Genomic DNA, 22,050 nt, shown 5'->3' with positions numbered 1-22,050 from the left:
GGAGCCTGCCTCTCCCCACTCTGTATCCTCCCTCCACACCAGCCTCGGTGACCTCCTCCTGCATCCTTCCCTGCGTCTGATTTCCTTCCCTGGCTCCCTACCGCCTCCAGCATCAAGTTCAAACACCATAGCTTATCATTCAAGGCCTCTCTTACCTGACTCAGCCTCATCACCCTTTTTCCTTTGTACAACTTCATTCACTGTGACTTCTACAAATTTGCTCCTCTCCAGCCTCAAGCTGTTCCCTCTTTTAAGAACGCCCTCCATCCATTCACTGTGTGTCAAAAGTCCTACCTGGCCAAATACACCTTCCGCCTGCCCAGGCTAGAAGACATTTCCCCTTTGCACTCAACAAATTCCATTTCACACCCAGGTGTGTATCGATCACATCATCGAATATCTCTAAACCTCTTTATTGGCAAAATCACTGTTAGTAACTATTAGGCAGGGTTGTTGAGGGAAATAAATGAGAACATGTCAGAAAAGCAGCTAGTGTGGTCCCTAGTCCTTAATAGCAACTCGATGGTGAGAGGCTGCTATGATGATGATGATGTTGAAAATGGAAGAGAAAAGAAGAGAAAGAGAAGAGAAGGGGAAGGAAAAGAAGGGATGGACAAGGAGGAAGAGGAAGGAGACATCGCCTATCACTCTGAGATATAACTCTTTGACATGAGAACGTCAATTCTGATCAATTCCCCTCTGGGTCCCCCAGCATCCCGGAGGCTTTCAGAAATGAATGCTGAATGGACAGACAGACGGAAGAAAGCATGGATGGATGGATAGAAGGAAGGAAGCTAGGACGATGGGAAAGACGGAAGGATGCATGGACAGATGAATGGAAATGGGTAAGCCTGGAGGAGGCTGAGTGTGCTATCCCAGAAGCCTAGCAACACAGTATCCTACTGGCAGCTAAGGCTTCTGGGACCAGATGCCAAATCTGTTCCCCCTGGCTCCAAGCTCCTATGCTCCTGGCCAGCATCAGTCTTCTCTCAGGGTTGAGTGAGTGGAAGCTGAGGGCAGCTGATGCCCCCGGGAGTTCCAGCTCTTCCCCCACCTGTCACCAGCCTCGGAGAGCACCAGCCCCTGACAGCAGGAACATAGTAGCTCCCAAAGTGTGAACCAAGTCAATGGGAAAATAGGATTTACTTTACAGAAATTCACTTTGGGGGCCAACTTCTCTGGAACTCCCCAGTGCAGAAACTTTGGCAAATCCATAGTCAGTGGCTCAGAAGGTTTCTTGAAACCTGGGGAGTGTGCTGTTTGCCAGTTCTCTCTAAGTCCAGAAGGTGGAAAATAAGGAAATATCACAGTCTAGATGCCAAAGGGAATCTGAGGGGGAGAAATGCACTCTGGTTTTTCCTGTTTGTTCATTCTTCCATCCATATATCCAACAATCTAAAACAGGCAACGATGTTGCCATTATCCATCCATCCACCCAACCATCCATCCATCCACCCATTTAACCATCCCTCCGACCCATGCAATCCCCATCAAACCATCCCTTCTCTATCTCTATTTCTCTCTATTCCTATATCCATCTCTCAATCTGTCCATCATTCATCCAACCATCCAGGCAGGCACTCAGCATCTATCCATCTAGCCATCAATCACTCAATTTCCTACCCAACTGCTCACCTCTCCAATTGTACACTATTCAGCCAGTATGACTGAGGATCTCCCAGTATGGCTGGGGAGTAAACCAGACCTACTGACACAATACCCAGTATGGTCTAACCTAGGCAATATAAAAGAGGTACATACAAGGGGCCATCAAGAACAGAGAAGCCGCCACGGGCAGTTCAACACTATACACAGAAGGGGGAGGGATCAGAGAGGTCAGGGCAGGTTTCAAATAGGAGGAGACACTCAAGCTTGGTCCTAAGAAGCAGCAGGAATTAGCCGGAGAAAGCAGGTGAGAAGGATACCCAGGCAAGGGAGCAACATGAATAAGCATGGTGGATTCTAGAAGCTCTAAATCCCTAGACACCTGAGTCCCTCATAAGCACTTGATTAAATGTGGACCGTGGGCTGGTCCTCAATTTCATCAAGCCCACTGGCTTCTATAATTCTCCCTTGATTCCCAGAGAGAAAGGGCTGTGCCCAACTACAGCTGGGAGTGAAGTTGCCACGTGCCGCCCCGGCCTGTGCTCTGGTGGCTGAAACAGGCGTAAACCTAAAAGGGAGAAAAGTGGATCCGGCCTTGCTGTCGAGTAGACTCAGGTGCAAACCCCAGTCTCACATTCTGCTCTAAGTTCCTCGATCTCTGAGTCTGTCTTCCTCCCTCTGAAAATGAAGACACCACGACCAGTTCCCTTCTAAGCCACGGCAAGGACCAAATGAGGTCAATACAGGGGGAGCTTCTGATCAGGCCAAGGTAATGCCAGCGATTCTTCCCAGCTGCTGCCAACATTCAAGCCCTACTGTGTGCCAGGAAAGTAATCTGAAACAGCAGTTAAGGCATTCCCTGGGGGGCACAGTGGGTTAAGGACCTGGTGTTGTCACTGGTGTGGCAATGAGTTGCTGCTACGGCACGGGTTCAGTCCCTGGCCTGGGAACTTCCTCACGCTGCAGATGTGGCAAAAAAACCCCAATCATATAGCTGTTAAGTCTTAGACATAATATGGATCAATTCTCAATCAACATCAGTTTGTTGATGTCAGCAATTTATGTTCAAATAGTTCAGAAAAAAATACACAGATATATATACACACACATGTACAAGAGGGGTGCAAATGTGGCAAAATGTTCACAATTGTTGGATCTCGGGGAAGGATGTGTGGCTGTTTCCTACACCTTAAAATGTCCTGTATATCTGAAAGATTAAAAGAAGGAAAGTAATTGATCTATCTTGAAGTCAAGCTGCCTGAATTGGAATTCTGGCTCCACCATTACTGGCTGAATGACCGTGGGCAAATTATTTACTTTCTCTAAGCCTTAATTTTGTTTGTCTCCAGGATGTAGGTAACAATAGCAAACACCTAAACCCTCAATAAACGCTAGTTGCTACTATTATTATTACTGCTACAATTACTAATCATTGAACGGTTGGGAACTGAGACTAACACGGACTGGGTAAACACCTGCTTCTCATACACTGTCTCTCTGAATTCCCGAAACACCACCATGGGGCAGGTGATATTATCCTCATGTTCCAGACAAGAAACCAAGGCCGAGGAGGGAAATGACTCACCCAAGGTGACACAGCTGGTGAGTGGAGAAGCCAGAATTTGGACAGTCTGCCTATCTCCAAAGTCCCAGATCTCCCCTCCAGCGTCTCCTGCCTCTCCTATGTCCCTGGACCCAGGCCAAGGGGCCTGGCCTCGTCGGAACCCTTTAACTCCAGAAGGGGCCGGTCAGAAGGGAGTCCCAAGCTTTGCTGGTGTGGCTGGGTTTTGGGGCGGCTCAGGGACACCCAGTGACAGGGCCTCCTTGGCATCTCAGGAGTGCTTTCGATTGTTCTCCCAAGAGCCGCGGGAGCTGCCATCTGAGGCTGTGGGGAGTGACAGCTGACACTGATGGGGACGGGCAAGAGGACACACCGGCCAGGGCCCTGACTTGAACAGACTCCCTGGGCCACAGCCTTTCGTGGGTTCCAGAAAGGCCCCACAGGCTCTGGCCGAGGCTGTTCCCAGGCTCTGCCTCCCTGTGAGAGGCGGAGAAGCCCCATTCAGGCGGGACGCATCCCACTGTGCGCTAAGCCGCTTTCTCCCCACTTACACGTTTCAGATGCTTTTTGTCCTTCCGGCTTCCCATGGACTCAGGCCAAGTGACAAGTTGGTGCTGTGGACATATGTCGTCGCCATAATGGGAATGTTGACCCCACGCTCTCTCCCTGCTGGGGCCAGGCAGCTTGCACCCCACCCCGGTGCTTGGCATGCCCTGTTCTCAGCCACACAGGACTCTCTCCAGCTCCCCCAATACATTGCACTCATGGGCCTCCCATTCGGATCTGTGCAGATGCTGTCCCGTTGCCTGGAATGCCTGCCTTGCTGCCTCTTTGCTCGGCTATTCCTTCCTGAGCATCTTAGAAGCCACCTCTTCCAGGAAACTTTTCTAACATTATACCACGGAAGAAACTGGGGCTCAAAGAGCTAAGGCTCAAAGGAGTCAAAAGGGCCAAGGTCAGGCTGTAAGTGTCCAAGCCGGCGTGGTTCGAATCCAAGACCACGTGTCTTCCATTCCACCAACTCTACCCTCAAAGGAGAAACTAAAGGAAGATATGCTCCCTGCGTTCAAACATGATAGATGCCTACAAGCAGGAGCTTCTGCTCCTGGACTGTTCTGGAAGGTAGCAAGCAGAAACCCCAGAGGGAAGTTCAAGGCCCTTTCACCACCTACGGGCTGTGTGAGCCTGGGTAAGTCACTTCACTTCTCTGAACTTCAACGCCTCCATCTGAAAAGTGGAGGTAGCAACTCCCTCGCTACGTCTCTCCCCCAAACACCTCAGCTAGAGATTGTAAGCTGCCAGCCAGTGCGCCAAATCCAGCCAGCAAACACGATTTGGTTTGGCCAGGACTGTATTTTAGAATAAAACGAGCAAACATTTAAAAACCAGTTTTTCCACAAACATCAGAACTTGGAAATCAGAAAATCTGGCAAAGCCTTGATCCTGGCACAGTAACATGGTCAGGAGTGGGCAGCACCTGCCTTCTTTAGACACGACACACCCTCTCCGGGGGTGGGTGGGGCACTGCTATCTGTGGAGCAATCAGCTCACTTCACTAATTCACAACCTGGCCAGCTCGCGAGGCTGGGGTCTCCGGCCAGGACTCTGATGGTTTCCTATCTGTATGGATAGTATCTGTATAGGTTTGGTTCCTGTCAGTCAGCAAAGAAAAGCCCTGTCTCCTGCCGATGCTTTGACCAGAAAATCTGCCTGGGGGTTGCCCATAGTCTTCCACACGGCTTTGGAGGGGATGCCTAGAGTTCGGGGTCCCCCACTCACTTACTTCACTATGTGCTCTGGGCCAATCTGGGGCTCACACTTACATCTCATAGCAACTGGCCAACCAATACCTTTAGACATTCTGGTTTCCTCCAGGGCTTTCCTGCTTCTACAGTGGCCCCCGGCCAAGGCGGGAGTGACAAACCACAGTCACACCATTACAGGTTCTTTTATAGTTGAATGAAGGACACAGTTGCTCCTTGGCACAGCCTTCTGAGGTGGTTAAATTACGACTCCTTATGTGGCAATAAGAAAACCGAGGCTCAGAGGGGTGATGCGACCTACTCCAGGCCATGACCTTGAACTGGAGAGACCCTGTCTTCTCAGGAGAGGCAGAGAGCATGCAAAGCCAATGTAGGGAACCAAGCACGGGGTGGGAGAGGAGGGAAGAGAGGTAGGAAGTGAGGATTCTGGCTTCCTGCTACCCCTACCCTGCACTAGACTAGAAACTCCCTGGGGCAGGTCGTCTCCCAGTGTGGCCACCAGCTCTACCTGCTGTTGCTAAACACAAAGCCACCTCCCACGAAGGGGGCCTACAGCTAAGTTTGGACCACAGGTTGGCCCAGAGTACGAAGTGATGTGTGCAGTGAAGCGGGCAGGTGGAGGACAGAGCTCTGAACGTCACCTTCAAATACTTGCTGAAGACTACAGGCAACACATAGGCAGGTGTATGGTAAACCCTTAGCAGGAAGCGGTACTTCCCTTTAATGACTGAACAGAAAGTCAAGGCCAGTGTTATTTCCGCTCTCCCTGAACTGGATGCACAAGCCTGGGATGAATCTGAGATGGCTCTGTGGCTTGCTCCAGCTGCAGGGGTGACGTTTTGTGGACATTTCAGCCGAGGCCTCAAGAAGTCTTCCAGTTTCTACATTACTGTCTTGGGAGCCAGCCGCCACAGAGAGCAGCTCCATCTGGACTAAGGATGGGTGAGAGATCTTGAGGAGTGAGGCAGAGGGGGGGGGCAGCCTGCCAGCCCTCCCCAGCAGGGCCTTCCAGCCCAGCCTAGCTGAGTGCAAGCATGCCCATGAGAGATCCCAGCTGACACCACATGGAGCAGAATAAATGCCCAGTGAAACTCAACCAACCACTGAATCGGGAGAAATAACAAACCACAGTTGTTTTAAGATACTAAATCTTGGGGTGGCTTATTAGGCACAATAGATAACTAAGCAACTTCCCGGGGCAGAGCCCTGGACTTTTCTAGCTCTCCCCTCCCCTGCCTGGAGTGTTGGATCTTGGAGCTGGAAGGGGCCTCTGAAACCACTGGGTCCCACCTCCTTATTTTAGAGAAGAGGCAGTTGAGGCCCCGGGAGAAGAAACAATTTCCTCCGATCACACAGAGACACAGGGGTAGATCTCGGAGGCAAACTTGAACCCTACAAGAGCCAGACAAGTAACACAAATGAGAGATGCAAACTGGTGTTGAGCTACCCCCGTGTTCACGTGTTCTGTCTGAAGAGGCAGCCACTATTCGGCTCCAGCCAACTGTGGCCATGTGGGAATGTGGGCCTCGTGAAGCCAGATTGTCTGACTTTTCACAAAGCCAGGAACAGGATTTCACTGTAAATGCTCTTGATTTTAAAATGCTGGCTAAGAATTCAAATTAGATTGACGATCTCTGGGCCACTGAGACTGGCCGTGGGCTCCAGGCTCGGTCTGGCCACTGACCTTGGGTGAGTTGTGTTCTCCCCCCAGGCCTCAGTTTCCCCATCTCTAAAATGGGACCCGTGGCTCCTGCCCCCTTACCGGGTGGCTGTGAAAAGCTGATGAGCTAATCGGTTTAGAAATACAAGCTACGGATGGCCCTGTAACTGTTCTATAGCCCCAGTTCTCTGTGGAGTCGCCCCTCGCAATGCAATGAGTTAACACTCGATTTGTCTAAGTTACAACAACATTATTCTGACCATTATGACAGAGATTGCATTTTTATGGCAGGTTTGTGAGTTCCAGAACCCTCCCGCTTGCATTATCTCAGGATGTTGATGGAGTCAGAGGCTGGATGGCTGCCTTGGAGACCCCCGCCAGAGCCAAGCCTTTCCTCTGAGCCCGGAGGTACATTCCAGAGGTCGCTTGCGTGGCAGTGAACAGCATGAGCTTCAAAGCCCCCCAGACCTGGGTTCGAATCACTGCCTCTCATTCCCTAGTTATGTGTCCTTGGGCAAGTCACTTTCTGAGCTTCGGTTTCCACATCTATAAAATGGGTGTAATACAAAGCCACCAGGTGTCGGGGCAGCTACATGAGACGGCATGTACCATGCCCTTAGCAGAGCATCAGGCACGAGAACAGGCAGCTGTTATCATTATCACATATGGAAGCTGGTGGCTGGCAGGCACAGGGCCAAGAAGGAGGGCAGAGCCACAGAAGATCCTGTTCCTTTTCTGGGATTAGGGGGGCCGAATTGGGGTGGGTATGGACCCTTAAGGAAAACCTCAAAGGGAACTACAGGGGCAGGCTGGAGGGGCCCGCCATCTACTCAACAAGAGTCAGACTCAGAAGTTACTTCTGTATCTTTGGGAGTTCCCATCGTGGCACAGCGGAAACGAATCCGACTAGCATCCATGAGGTTGTGGGTTCAATCCCTGGCCTCACTCAGTGGGTTAAGGATCTGACATTACCTTGAGCTATGATGTAGGTCACAGACGTGGCTCAGATCCAGCGTGGCTATGGCTGCGGCGCAGGCCAGCAGCTGTAGCTCTGATTTGACCCCTTGTCTGGGAACCTCCATGTGCCATGAGTGCGGCCCTAAAAAGCAACAAAAAAACCCCACCTGTATCTTTCGCTTTTTCCTGGAGTTAAGTGAAGAGGGAGCAAGGGGAGTGGAGGCAGAGTCCTCTAGTAAAATAGCACCCATGTCCCTGGACCCTAAATCTGGTTTCCCACTGGTACCGAAAAACAGCCACAGCTAATATTTACTGTGTGCTCATCACACAGAGATATACACACTCAGTCTGTGTCATCTTTCATGGATTAAACCATTCACTCCTCACAACCCTCTCAAGAACTCTTATTATCCCTGTTTTTGAGATGAAGGAACCAGGGCTCAGAGAGGTTAAGTAACCGGCCAGAGGACACACAGTAAGGGACAGTCCGACTTCAGACATCCTTGTAACCCCCAGGCTATGCTGCTTATGAAGCAAGGGAGAAAGTGGTCAGGCTTGGCCAAAGGGCTCTGGGATTTCAGAGAAAGGAGCAAGTCCTCTGGCAAGGAGTAGGGTGCTGACATTTCACAGCAATGGACAACTGACAAATACCAGCCCAGACACGGGTCAGGCTGTTCTGCTGGCCACTTTATACAGGTTCTCCCTGAATCCTCCCCACGGGCCACCAACAGGCCGTATCTCCAGCTGACAGAACAGGAAACTGAGGCTCAGAGAGCACATCACTTGCTCAAGGCCACAGAGCAGACGTCTCCTCCTTGAGGACACCCCTATCTCCAGTGGCTGCAGCAGGGCTACAGATGGCTTCAGGAAGCTCACTTAGCACAGCCCAGACAAAGGTGGGCTAAGAAAGCCCCTCCGGGGAACACAGATGTGCTCAGGAGACGTGTCTCCCCCCTCCACCTTCCGGAAGGCACCTGCTTTAAAAGGTCCTAAAACCCTAAAATGCTTTCAAGGCAGCCTTATCAGACAGCTGATCCCAATCAGGAAGCTGCGCTCTTGGGCCCCCCCACCCCTGAGAGGTGTGCAAATATTCTCTGCCCCACCCTCCCCCCAGCCCAGCCCAGCCCAGCCCAGCCCAGCCTTCCTCGGTTCACCAGCAGGCAGGCCGAATGGGCTGGTGGGCACTAACTCTGATTGATTTCACTTCATTTCAGTCTTTTCCAGTTTCCTGCTGAGGCTTCTCTTCCTCTTTCCCAGGAGTCCGGTGTTTTATCTTAGGCCGCTGGGGAGCAAATGTGCCTGCCCAATTGAAAGGCCTGGGGAGTGTGTTAAAAATACAGATCCCTGGCCTCGATCCTAAGCTACCCAATCTCCAACTAAGTCAGGCAAGCAGGTCGGGCCGCGAGACAGGATGGGGCCCTTGGTCAGAGGTGCAGGCCAGGTCCACTTCTGCCAGGAGGTCATCCTGATCTCACCCCTCCAGCCTCAGAGGAAGCCGAGCTCCTCTGCCTTCTCTAGCCCAGGCCTCCTGTCACCAGCTAGCTCCATCTGCCCCTTCCTGTAGGGGTCTTTTTGCATGCAGGGGTCCAAGCTCCAGACGAAGCACCTAGCTGAGCTCTGGGCAGGCAGAGCTGACCAGCTGCTACCCTGGGCCTTGCTGAGTAGCCAGCACAGCTGCCCAGAGAACCTGCACACACCACCCCCTGCCCCCTGCTTTGGGGCCAATGCAAAACCTCGAAGAAGTGGAGGGGGCCAAAAGCACCTGTAAGGACAGCCCCCAGGAGGGACCAGGGCCACAGCAGGGCAGAGGGGCTGGCAGCGGGGCCACTGGACTCAGGCCCCCCACTGTGAGCCTGAGTATAGGCTTGTGTTTTCACAACTGTTTTGAGAATCTCGAAAGCTAAGGCCCCTCTTCCTAAGAAAACCCATATTAACATTCAACATTCTACTATAATTTCAGGGTGATCCCAGAGCCCCATGACTAAGAAGGCCTGTGGACCCCAGCTGAAAACCCCCCACCACACACAACTGGCTGCCATTGCAAGAACCAAGTATTTGCCCCTGACAGGGCCCTGAAGCAGGAGGTGGAGATGGGGGCTCTGGGCCTGCCCACACTTGTGGGGCTGCCATCCCAAGGCTGGGGGCAGTTGGGAGCCTGGTGTGATGGGTTGGGGGAGACACTGAGGGCTGATCTGCTGCCTGAACAATCTAAGGGCCAAGTCAGGGGGTCAGGAGTTCCCACTGTGGCTCAGTGGGTTAAGAACCTGACTAGTATCCATGAGGATGCGGTTCCAATCCCTGGCCTCACTCCATGGGTTAAAGGATCCATTGTTGCTGCAAGCTGTGGTGTAGGTCACAGATTGGGCTCAGATCTAGCATGGCTGTGGCTGTGGTGTAGGCCAATGGCTGCAGTTCTGATTGGACCCCTAGCCTGAGAACTTCCATATGCCACAGGTGCAAGCCTAAAAAGGAGAAAAAAAAAAATCTTCCCCAAGGGGGAGCAAATTAGGACACAGCCACCACTGACCACACTCCCAGGCCTTCCCAGGATAAGGACCTTGGAGGGGCTGAGAGCAGCCTCTTTTGTCCACAGCCATGAGCCTGGCTTTATGTAGTGTCCACAGGAACCCCTGAGGCAATGCAGTCTAGCTCCTGGCCCAGGGCACACGGTGTGCAGTGCTGGGATTCGAGCTCAAGTCTGACTGCCCCTAAGGCTGCGCCTTTCCTCTGTTCCACCCTGTCTGTGAAGCCGACTGCCCTTGTTTCCCAGCAAAGGCAGAACCCCTTCTCCCACCCCTGCACCTGACATGGAGGAAGTGCTTGGTGACTCTTTTAAAATATAAGGATGGATGAATGAATAAGTCAACTGGCTTTTGAATTCTAGAGCGTTCGGGCTTTAAATCTAAGCCCTGATTTCCTGGCTAAGAGGAATACATGAAAGCAGCCTCCTTTAAAAATGAGAAGCAGGAGAAATAAACATAAAAGGAAAACCAATTCTAAATTAATCCCACTGAAGGTCGCTGGGTCTTAGATAGGGAATGCCCAAGAGGCGGGTCCAGCAGAGGGCTGGGCTGGGGGTGGGGGAGACAAGAAGTGTTTGGGGGAGGGTGCAGGCAGGCACCCTCCACCCCTGTAAGAAGGAGACCTGCCTAGCATACAGCTGCTGCCGGCCCATTTGAACCCTTAGCTCTGGCTGTACGGGTCTCTTCATTATTCCCAGGCACTTCCTGCATCCTGGATCCCCACTCACACCATCCCTTCTGCCTTCCTCTGGGAAGATTTCCTTCATCTCTGTGGCCAGATGACTCTCTCCTCCACCCCTGTATCACTCTCCTGAAACTTACTGTATAACCCAGTGCGATATGTTCACTTATTCATTCACTCAACATTCATTCATTCAACGTTCCTTAGCTGACTCTTTCAGTTACTGGCCACCCATGCGGCTGAGACGAGTTCAAGGCGCTGGGCTGTTGCAGCAAACATGGCAAATTAATAACCGCTTCCCTCCCAGAGTCTAGTGGGCAAGAAGGACACTCAGCAAGGAAACCAACAGATCTCTGATACCATTTCAGGTGGCAGTGGGTACTAGGAAGTAAAACAAAGCAGGAGGGACAGAAAGTGTCTGAACTGGGTCTGTTTCACAGGAGGTCATCAGGGAAGGCCTCTGGGCGACGGCATTTGAACAGGGCTCTTTTTTACCACAACTGTGGCCAGACAGATGAGCCAAACAAGCTCCCTCAGAGAGCTCACAGTCTAGCAAGGCACAGACAAGCTGGCCTTTTCTTGACTGTGCAGGACAAGGTCTGGTTCACCTAAACAGCCCACCCACTAGAAGGCAGTGACCATCCCAAAGCCAATGGCTCCCTCAATGGCTCCAGAACCTTCAAGAGCTCCCCACTGCCCTCAGCATCAAGTCCAGCTCCTCAGCCTTCCACCCAAGCCCTGCTCTCCATTCTCAGCCTCCTGCCCCCTTTGCTGCCCTCGGCACCCATCTCCCTCAGGTACACCCAAGCAAGGACCTGATCATGCGTCTGGGTCTTTACACACACGCTTTCTTCTTCCAGGCAAGATTCCCCTCATCCTCTTGGTCCCAAACACAACTTCCTTAACTTTGAGGGAGCACAGTTCATTAGTGACAGGTGGCTGAGAGGGTGTCGTGGCAGAGAGAGTGGGAAGTGAGAAAGTGAGGCAAAGAGGAAAGCCATGAGAAACAAGGCAATCGTCTTCCATCCTCAACAGCTTCTGCTGCCCCAGGTGGTTCACAACTTCGTCCTGGCAGCCCTCGGAACACACTTATCACATTATACCTTGCCAACTGTTTCCCCGTCACTTGTCCCCTACCTCCCCGCCCGTCCCAGGGCCCAGCACCACACTCACTCGAGGAGCAGCTCTGTGACTGTTTGGAAATCCAAAGAACAAATGCACGGAGGAGTCTGGTTTTCTCTAGACTTCAGCTTTTGGATTCCATCATCACTGGCCTCTTCTTCTGTGGGACGTGTCCCCAGGGCACTTCCATGCTCCTCATGTGCCCATTCCAGGTGCCCCAGGCTTGGGTTTCCTTTGGAAGGTCTCATGGTTTGGAGGAGACACGATGCTCACCATCCTAACCCAACCTACACCCCCACCCCCCCAAAAGAAACCCCCCAAAATCACACACATACCCTCTCCTCTCTCAAAGGCTGGGGACTTCCTAGTCCCTGATGCTCAGGACAGCCTTGTTACTACAGGGCACAAGGAGGCGGAAGGGCAAGGGGTGGTGGCCACATGTCTCTGGGTACCAGGAGTCCCCAGGGCTGCCCTCCCATCATCTCAAGCTTCAGATCTGTTTCCACAGACCGCGCTGCTCCCAGGGGATCCTGTCTCTTCTGGGAGTTGTGTCACAAGCAGCACTGCCCATCCCCATCTTCCGTCCCCTAAAGGCCACACGTCTCTTCAAGGTGACTTTTTCCCATCCGTTTTGGGTCTAAAGCTCACAAACATGCCTGGGAGACAGGCGGGACTGGCGTGATGACCCTCACTCGACACAGGAGAAAACGGAGGCTCTGGGAGGGGCGGTGGGGTGCATGTGATGGCACCCGAAGAGGGTAGGTCGGGCATGTTATATCCAGAGAAACTGAGCCCCCTCTAAGGAAGGGAGCTGACCCTGGGTCCCCCAGTAAATGAGAAGTGGGGCCTCTGACCTCCACCTCACACCATGGCCCCAGGAGGCCAGCTCCTTCTTAACCCTTAATGAACTAGACTCCTTAGTGTCCCCGGAGGCGAAGGAATAGTCTAAAGCAAGGTTTGGGGTGCCCACTGCAGCCCTCCTCCCACCCTGCCCCCCAAGCGGCAGCCCAGGCAGCCATCCCTTCCTGTGATGTCAGCTGCCCATCAGCCCTGTGTCCAGGGCTCGGGGTCCAGTCCGGCCAGAGCCCACCAGGTTCCAACCACTCCCGGCCAGGACCGTGGCTGGACAGACGTGGCCCTTCCATCTACCTCACAGTAATTAAAAACACACCCAAGCCGTTTCCAACGTGAGAGGGGCCAATTTTCTTCCCCTCCAGCACCGCTGACTACAACCCAAATAGCAATATTTATGCCAAGCTCCCCATAATACTGTAAACATCCCAATGTATAGCGGGCCAACGCATGAGTCATTTCCCCAAAGCCAGAGCTAATAAGTGGTACCTCAGCCATATTCCAGGGAGCTCCCGCCAGCGGCCAGGCCTCAGGGGCTGCCCTCCACACCCAGGGCCCGTAGCACCCTCCGTGCCCCCATGGCCCCACTCCGGGAAACCTCAGGCAGCCGCCAAATCCTCGAGGAGCCGGAGAACAGCTGCCTCGGTGCCAGAAACTATGGCTGCCACCCAGGGACACCCCTCCACCTCCTGAACTGTGGTCACTAAAGCACTCATTACTGAGAGAGAAACTAAAGTTAGAGCCCAGGCTCCCCCATCGTGCCTTTCCCAGAGGCCTCCATGCCTGGTCCAGTCCGGGTTTTTGTTTGTTTTCCGTTCGTATGTATGCATTTATTGAGCTGCAAGAGGGCAAGGGGTTCACATCACCCCAAAATGGCCCGAGATGAGAGTACCCCCTCAGCCCTATGGTGGCAGAATCCTGGAAGAGGTCACTCTGTTTAGGAACAAGACGACCCCAGCAAACAGAACAGAGCACAAGCTTCAGAGACTTCAGATCCCTTTCTATTCTCATCACCCAACGACCACTGCAGAGACACTGACTCTCCGAGCCTTGGTTTCCCTTTCTATTAAAAGGAAGTAAGAATCATCCCCACCTGGCTTCCGTGGAAGACTTATTTTGGGGAAATCCAACAAAATTGTGGGTGGGAAAGCACTTTGTAAAGCTTAAAGTACCTTGTCAACTGTGCAGCACGTTGTAAACCACAGAGAGCCGCATATAGTGTAAAGTACTTCATAAACTGTAAAGCGGTTTGAAAACTGTAAAGTGCAGTACACATGAGAACCATTATTCATATTCATTTCTTGCCCTACAGGCTCAGCCATTTCTGGTGGACACACCCAGACCCCACTAACTTTCCCTCCAGAGCAAACTGGCTCAGGAGACTTGGAAGCCACCCCTGTCCCCTCCGGGGTCGGGTGGGACCAACACACGACGCCATGGGGAGAGGGCCCAGCGACCCTGGCCAAGGCCAACACATGGCAAGAGCATCTGGTCCGGCCCCGGCGGCAGCTGGAGAGTTCCCGGGGCTCCAGCGGCCACGCTGAGCTCTGCCGCCAGCGGGGCGGTGGCCGGCAGGGGTGCCCGGAGACCTCGCGCAGCCAAGATGCCCACGGACCCATCCCCCCGTAGCCCTCCAGGGGAGGGGACCCCATTGTACGCCGCGGGCGATGGGCAGGCACCAGCGCGGAGGGCTGGCGCTCTCACTTCTACTCTGCCAGTCCCGGCTCTTCGGGGCTCCGATCCCATCCCGGGGGCGCGGACCCGGAGCCCCCACCGCGGCCAGTCGCAGTGCCTCCCTCCCTCGCTCCCTGCCAAACTTTCCAGCCCCGACTGCGCGCCGGGCCCCCCGGCCGGCGCCCCTCCACCCGGTTCCGAGCAAGGCCAGGCCCGCGCGCAGGGGGTGCGCGGGCCGGGGGCGGCGAGCGCGCGTGGGCAGCCCCCGGCCCTGGGCGGCGCTCGCCGGGCTGGCTACAAAGCCTCGGCAAGATGGTCCCTTCGCCTCCTCCTGGCACAGTCAATCAGCGCCCGCCGCTCCCGGGCGCCCGCGGGGCCCGCGCCTCCCGGCGCGGCCGGACACACCTCCCCGCGGCCACCTGCGCCCGGCGCGAGCCCCGGGGCAAACTTTGCGGGCCGCGGGGCGGAGGTGGGCGCCGGCGGCCGCCCGTGCCCGGCCGCTCCCCGCCCCCATCGCCCGCCCGCCCCGCTCACCTTCCACGGCGGCGAGCAGCGGCAGCAGCAGCAGCGCGGCCCCCAGCCTCCGCAGGGCCATGGCTGCGCTTCCCGGAGCCTCGGGCCGCGGCGCCGCGGGGCCCGGGCGGCCCGGGCGGGAGCGCGCGCCCCGGGCTCGGGGGGCCGGGGGGAGCGGCGAGGCGCGGCGCACACACAACCGCCGCCACCGCGCAGCCAGCAGAATGAGCCATCCAGCCCGGGCAGAACGGGGACCCGGGCTCCGCCAGCGCTGGGCGCGGCCCACCTGAGCCGCGGGCGCGGGGGGAGCCCAGCCGGAACACCGCCCCCCGCGCGCGCCCGGGACCCCAGCTGGCCGCGCGCGCCCCCGGAGCCCCAGCCCCCAGCGTCCGCGGGGCCACCCGGGGGCCGCGCGGGCGCCAGAGCGCGGACACCTCGCGCGTCGGGGCGACGGAGACCCCTGGCTCCCCCTGCGCAGCAGTGGTCTCTCCCGGCGCTGTGGCTCCTCCAGATAAAGCAGCGATTTCAGCCCAAATGTTTCTGAATTTTTATTGAATGCTGCAAAGCCGGAGAGCGTCTGGCGCGGCTGACAGGGGCAGGGAAAGGGGACCCGGGGGGAGGGCGGGGGAAGGGGCTGCCCAAAGTGGGGCTGGCCCTACCTGTCAGGGCCGGGGGGTGCCACCCCCTCGCCTCAGCTCTGCCACCCGGGTCCCTGCGGCTCGGAAAGGGACCGAACTGCAATGAATGAAGAAAAAAGAGGTGGGGGGGAGGTGGGTGGGTAGTGGAGATGGGAACAAAACAGGCGGCTTTCCCAGGCGCTGGGGCTGGGCTGGGGCCTCCGCCTGGGAGAGTGGGCCTTGGCGCTGACACAAGGGCCTGGGGAGGTGGGGGGTGGGGGTCACTCCGGCAGGGGCGGGCCCGGGCCCTGGCAGGCAGACCCCAGGCCTACCCTCCCTGGCTTGTTCTGAGCGAGCCCACGAGCTCCTCCCTGCAGACCCTTTCATCTGTACATTGCATTTCTCCCTCTCTGTTCGTCTGGTTCCCGATGCAGTTTGGGGTGGTAAAGATGGAGGGTGTCTGGGGAGGCGGCCACCCCTCCCCTGGAATGGACCTGTCTGTGCAGCCATGGTTTTGTGCTGTGGCTGTCCCCTCAGGGAGGACATAACCCCTTGTTCCATCCCTGCTCTGACAGCCTTCATCACCGTCATCATTAACGGGGCTTTGCTGAGGCCGGATGGTGGGCGAACTGCAGGGCGGCTCCAGGAATCACCCAGGCAGGGCTTCTGGCCTTTGGGAGCTTCACCTCTGAACAAGCAAGACTTAACCAGGAGTGACTGAAACAGGAGCTTTCCGCCCTGTGGAGTGAGTGGAAGAGCCCAGTGGAGGAACTGATAGTTTAAATTCCATCTATGCCACCCAGACCTCTCCTCTCCCTTTGTCCCACAAACTGTTGAAACGTCCCAGCCATCCCCTCCCTTCAGGCCCACCCTATGGTTCATACCAAGAAAAGGATACCACAGACTCTGAGACCCCATTTAAGGTTTGGAAAAGTGGGTCATCTTTTGAAGCTTCAAGAGTCCAACTGAAATGGGCAGCATCCTGGAAGGCCTGCCTGGAGGAAGAGACTGCCTGGGAAGGGATGGAGCAGAAGTGAGCAGAGGGAGGAAATGGGGCGGGGGGTTGTCCCCTGGTAAGCTGCAGACTCCTTCAGGACCAGGGTCAAAATCCACTAGGGTGTGGCTGGACTTTATTTTTAGTTCCTGCTTCCCAGCCTTTGCAGGGGACCCGGGGTTTAAGGGACCCATCCTGGGTGGGTCAAAACTCCCTCTCCTGGGCAGAGTGGCTCCAAGCTATTGCACTCACCAACACCTTCATCCAGGTACCCTGCCCTTTCCCAATTCAAGAAATATTTCGTGAGCACCTGTTATGTGCTGGGGGGAATCAGCTTTTCAGCTCTGTTCCTATCCTCTGGGTCCCTTATCCCCACCTTCCCACCCCAGTTTCGTACCTCCCTCTTTAATGCAAACAGGAACAGCAGTGGCATTTATTAAGGATCTGCTACCCGCACTAGGCTAAGCTTTGTTCATGCATTGTTCCTCTTACTCTTTCAACCCTATGAGGTAGGTGCTAACCTTTTCAGGTGATGAAATTGAGGACCAAACAATTTGTCCAAGGTCACACAACAAGTCAGAGCCTGGATTCAATCTTGGGCCCAGCTTCCCACATCCCCTTTTCACAGATAGGGAAACTGAGGCCTAAAGAGGAAAGTAGCTCTCTCAACAGTAAATAATTGAACAGATGTCGGTCCAGGGCCTTTAACTGGCTCAGGAGAAAAAGAGTCACAATAGGAGTTCCTGCTGTGGCACAGAGGGTTAAGGGTCCAATGTTGTCTCTGTGGCAGCACAGGTTAGATCCCCAGCCCAGCTCAGTGGCTTAAGGATCCGGCGTTGCCACCTCTGTGGCATAGGTCCCGGCTGTAGCTCAGATTTGATCCTTGGCCTGGGAACTTCCAAATGCAGCAAGTGTGGCCGAAAAAGAAAAAATAATGATAATAATAACATAAAGCCCCCTTCTCTCCCACCTTTTTCTCCTTGCATGTATTTTATTCCCCATTTGGGATCCCAGAGGGTGGCCCCTCCTCACTGGTCTCTGTGGCAACTGCCTTCAGCTGTGCCTTTGTCCCAGCAGCGCTCCACCTGGTCGCCCTCTCCATTCCAGGGGCTTGGATTTGGCCCCACCCCCACCCCCCACCAAGAGCTTTAATTGACATTGGCCTCACCCTCCTCAGACCGTTGGCACTTGTTATCAGTTTCCTGAAATATGGTGAGCCCTACACTGTACCTTCGGAGTTGCTGGAGTCTCCGATTGTTTGTTTCTGATTTGCATGTTATCTCTGCCGCCCCTTCAGACAGTGAGCTGCCTGTAGGCAGTGCCTGAACGCTGAACAATACACTCCCTGGGCAGGTGGGCCCCAGAGAGCATCCGACCCAATCCCCTTCCCAGCAGAGGAAGAGGCGGCTTAAGCTTCATTTGTCTAATGACAACAGCTACTCGCATTTGCAATCACGCTTTAACAGTTTACAAAGCAGTGTTCACACCCATCAGCTCGACTGATGCTAATTCAACCAGCCTATCCTGCCAGCCAGGCTGGCAGCAGTGGGAGCTCCATTTTTCAGAAGGGGAAATTGGGGCCCAGAGAGGGAAAAAGTACGTGCCCAAGGACATATGGTAAATTTGGGTTGGGGGGGGCGGAGGGCAGTGTGCAGCTGGAACTAGGCTTCAGCGATGATCTGATTTGTCCATGCCGCTTTCAATCAAATTTGATTAATAAACACTAATTGGGCACTTCCTACATGCCAGTTACTGGGGAGGCAAGGACACAGCTGTGGACCTTCCTGACAAGGCTCTGCTCTTCTGGAACTTACATTCCGCTGTGAAAGACCTATATATGGCCAAGATAATTAAGATAAATGTTAGGAAGAAACTAAAACGGGCGCTGGGACAGAGGGTGACTGAGAGGAGGGGGCTTCTCTAGCCAGGGGGATCAGAGAAGACCTCTCTGAAGAACGAACATGAGAGCTAAAAGCTGGAGGATTGGGAGGTGGGGGTCCATTATGCAAAAGTGTAGAAAAAGAGTTCCAGGTGGAAGGATTTGCAAATGCAAAGGCCCTGGGGTAGGAATATACAGGGTAGCTGCTAGGAATTATAGCTGAAGTACAGCAAGCACCTGGAGTGTGGAGGCGAGTAGGTCATGGAGGAGGAATATGATTGTATTTTAAGCACAATAGGGAGCAGATTGTACGTAGAGAGGGAACTGGCTGAGATAGAGGAAGAAGCCTGAGGCTGGTTCAGCAGGGAGGGTCTGGCGGCAGCCTGAGAACTAATCCACGCCACCGTTTTCCTGGTCTGGGGGACTAGCCCTGGCCTCTATACCCCTTGACTGAGTCTCCCTCCCCTAATTTGCTGTGTGAGCTTGGGCAGGGCACTCACCTTCTCTGGGCCCCACTCACCATACATGTAAAATGAGGGCAGTGGCCAAGGTGGTTTCTCTGAGGCCACTGTCAGCCCTGACTCTCTCAAGGTTGTGGATTCGGTGGGGACCACAGGACCTGTGTCCTCATCTCAGCCACACCAGGTGATGCCAGTGTGTTCTGGGCCCCCTTGGCTTTCCCTGAGGCCTTCCTCCTGGGGGGGGGGGGGAGAGGGAGGGAGGGGCTTCTGAAAGGGTCGCGTGTTATGCTGAGTGGGAGCCTGGTGAGAATGTAGAGGTAGGTCACCTCTCAGTGTACCCAGGTCTCTGATTCCAGTCCCAGTGCCCCTTCCCTGCCCAGATGCAGGAATGGTGAGGGCACATGGCCAGTTGTGGGTTAGACCCCACCTGGAGCCAGTGCCAAGGCAGGGGAAGTTTCTTAATAGAGACTTGCCTCCAGTTCTAATTCTGCTGCTGTGTGACCTCAGACAGGACCTTTCCCCTCTCTGGGCCTGAGTTGGAAGTTTCAGATATACCCTTATGCAGCTCACAGACAAGCACTGTTCAGTAGAATACAGGAGTTCCCATTGTGGTTTAGCGGTAACAAACCCGATGAGTATCCATGAGGATGCAGGTTCAATTCCTGGCCCTGTTCAGTGGCCTAAGGATCAGTGTTGCCATGAGCTGTGTGTAGGTCGCAGATGCGGTTTGCATCTGGCGTTGCTGTGCTGTGTTTGACCCTTAGCCTGGAAAATTCCATATGCCACAGGTGAGGCCATTAAAAAAATATATATGTATATATACACAAATACACACTGCATATGTAATTTTTAATTTCCAGTAGCCACATTAAAAAACATAAACAAGTGAAGTTAATTTTAATATATTTATATAACTGAATATATACAAAATATTATTATTTCAACATGTAATTCATGAACTTTTTTTTTGTAATTTTTTTTTTTTGGCTGCACTAGCAGCATATGGAAGTTCCCAGGCCAGGGATGGAATCCAAGCCAGAGCTGAGACATATGCCACAGCTGCGGCAACACTAGATCTTTCACCCACTGCGCTGGGCTGGGGATCGAACCGGAACTGGCACAGCCACAGAGACAAGCTGGATTGTTTAACCCCCCGCACCACAGGGGGAACTCCCATACTGTCTTTGAAGTCTGGTGTGTATTTTATGTTTCAGCATCTCTCACTTTGCACCAGCCACATTTAAAATGCTTAATAGCCACACACAAAGCAAGTGGCTTTGGCTACCATATTGAATAGCATGGATTTAGACACTGTCATCAATAATTACCCCATGGAGTGAAAAAGGCACTTTTATAAACACTGCTTAAACCATCCAGGGGCACAGAGAAGGAAGTCACTACCTCCACCTGGAGAAGGAAGGAAGGCTTCTGGGAGGAGGTGACAACTGAAAGACAAAAAAATCTTATTGAGGAGCTCCCTAAGCCTAGAAGTTAAGGACTCCGAGTTGTCACTGCTTTGGTTACTGCTGTGGCTTGGGTTTGATCCCTGGCCCAGGAACTTTGCATGCTTTGGGTGTGGCCAAAAAAAGAACACAAGCTACTTTTATCGACCCCATGATAAAAGTAGCTTGTGTTCTTTGGTAAAAATAAAGGCGATATAGAAGAGTTAAGAAGAGAGACAGGGGAGTTCCTGTCATGGCTCAGTGGTTAGTGAATCCGACTAGAAACCAAGTGGTTTGATCCCTGGCCTTGCTCAGTGGGTTGAGGATCTGGCGTTGCTGTGACCTGTGGTGTAGGTTGCAGAAGCAGCTCAGATCCCATGTTGCTGTGGCTATGGCGTAGGCTGGCGGCTATAGCTCCGTTTGGACCCCTTGCCTGGAGACCTCCATATGCTATGTGCAGCCCTAGAAAACTCAAAAAAAAAAAAAAAAAAAAAAAAAAGAAGGGAGACAGGAGTTCCTGTTTTGGCTCAGTGGGTTAAGAACCCAACTAGTATCCATGAGGGTGCAGCTTCGATCCCTGGCCTTGCTCAGTGGGTTAAGTATCCGGTGTTGCTGCAAGCTGTGGCGTCGATCACAGATTGGAGTCGGATCTGCCATTGCTGTGGCTGTGGTGTAGACCAGCAGCTGCAGCTCTGATTTGACCTCTAGCCTGGGAACTTCCATATGCTGCAGATGTGGCCTTAAAAAAAAAGAAAGAAAGAAAAAAGAGAGAGAAACAAACTACTCATAATTTCTGCAGCCTGAGAGGCACTGTTAATGTTTCAATCCATTTCCTTTCAGGCATTTTCTAGGCAGAAGTATTTCGCATATAACTGCATATAATCTTGCTGTATGCACAGTGCTATGTGCTCTTTTTTCCCACCAGCTCTGTGGAGCAAGCATCTCCCTGGGTTGTTAAAAACCTTCATGCATCAGTATTGCTATTGGCTGTGTACTACTCCATGGAAGGACTGGCCATAAAACCTTTGTACCTTCCTGCTTTACTTAAGGGATGAATTCCTGCAATTCCAGCTCTACTTTAGATACCCCTCTGAGTAGAAATTGCGGGGATTGCAGTAAGGAGTAACCAGGAGGTTCAGGTGCCCTGAAAGCCATACTATGCCTCACTCTTCTCTACCGGTCCTGCGCTTTTGTGACTTGGAGCTGGAGAGAACGCTGGGCTGGGCTGGGCTTTGGCTTGGAGCAGCCGGTCTCCCCACTGCCACCTGGTGGTCCTAGAAGTAAATGCACCCTCTCGAAGCACAGCACAATCCAGGTGGCCTGTGTCAGGAAGTACTGGGGTCCTGGGTTTCCGCTTTTGACCCCTGGGTCTCTACCCAACTCTGTGACAAACCAGCCTTCTGCAGTGGAGGAAGTCTGAGGTTTTATTCTGGAGAAGGGCTTCCTTCTTGCTTTCATTTTGAAGGGAGGTTGTTTTGGGAGAGAGATTGCCCAGGTTCAACTCTAGCCCTACCTGTTAGTCCTGGGACCTTGGGTAGCTACTGCACTTTTCTCCGCCTCAGTTTCCTCATCTGTAACATGGGATAATAATAGTGTCTGTCTCCTTGAGTACTGAGTCTGAAATGAGGTAATACAAGAAACTTCCTGAGCCTGGTGGCAGTAAGTGCTTGATGTTTTAATTATTTGACATCAGAGGGAAATTAAATGCAATGTACAGGGTGGGTCTTATTTTGCCCCATCCTCTTT

The 22,050-nt window shown here is 53.6% G+C and overlaps 1 protein-coding gene across 11 annotated transcripts in view; it reads right to left on the bottom strand.

Annotated features, from left to right (window-relative positions):
• Positions 1-15,736, bottom strand: part of EPHB2 (EPH receptor B2) — a 199,738-nt gene extending 184,002 nt beyond the window's left edge. For 4 of the 11 annotated variants that reach the window (XM_021095499.2, XM_021095500.2, XM_021095501.2 and 1 more), the window contains exon 1: positions 14,933-15,175. In XM_021095499.2, the coding sequence (XP_020951158.1) occupies positions 14,933-14,993 (61 nt within the window). In that variant the 5' untranslated portion in view covers positions 14,994-15,175. Of the gene's footprint in view, positions 1-11,923; positions 13,027-13,213; positions 13,406-14,932; positions 15,176-15,570 lie in introns of those variants that run through there. The other 7 variants (XM_084963279.1, XM_084963281.1, XM_084963284.1 and 4 more) reach the window with 4 other exon arrangements.
• Positions 15,737-22,050: the final 6,314 nt, after the last annotated feature.

Source organism: Sus scrofa, chromosome 6 (assembly GCF_054392235.1).
Source record: "Sus scrofa isolate SSC_HxYL_T2T_F1_AM1 chromosome 6, Sscrofa_HxYL_maternal_Yorkshire_Landrace_v2.0, whole genome shotgun sequence".
Lineage (NCBI taxonomy): Eukaryota > Metazoa > Chordata > Mammalia > Artiodactyla > Suidae > Sus > Sus scrofa.
This window is presented reverse-complemented; position numbering and strand designations above follow the sequence as displayed.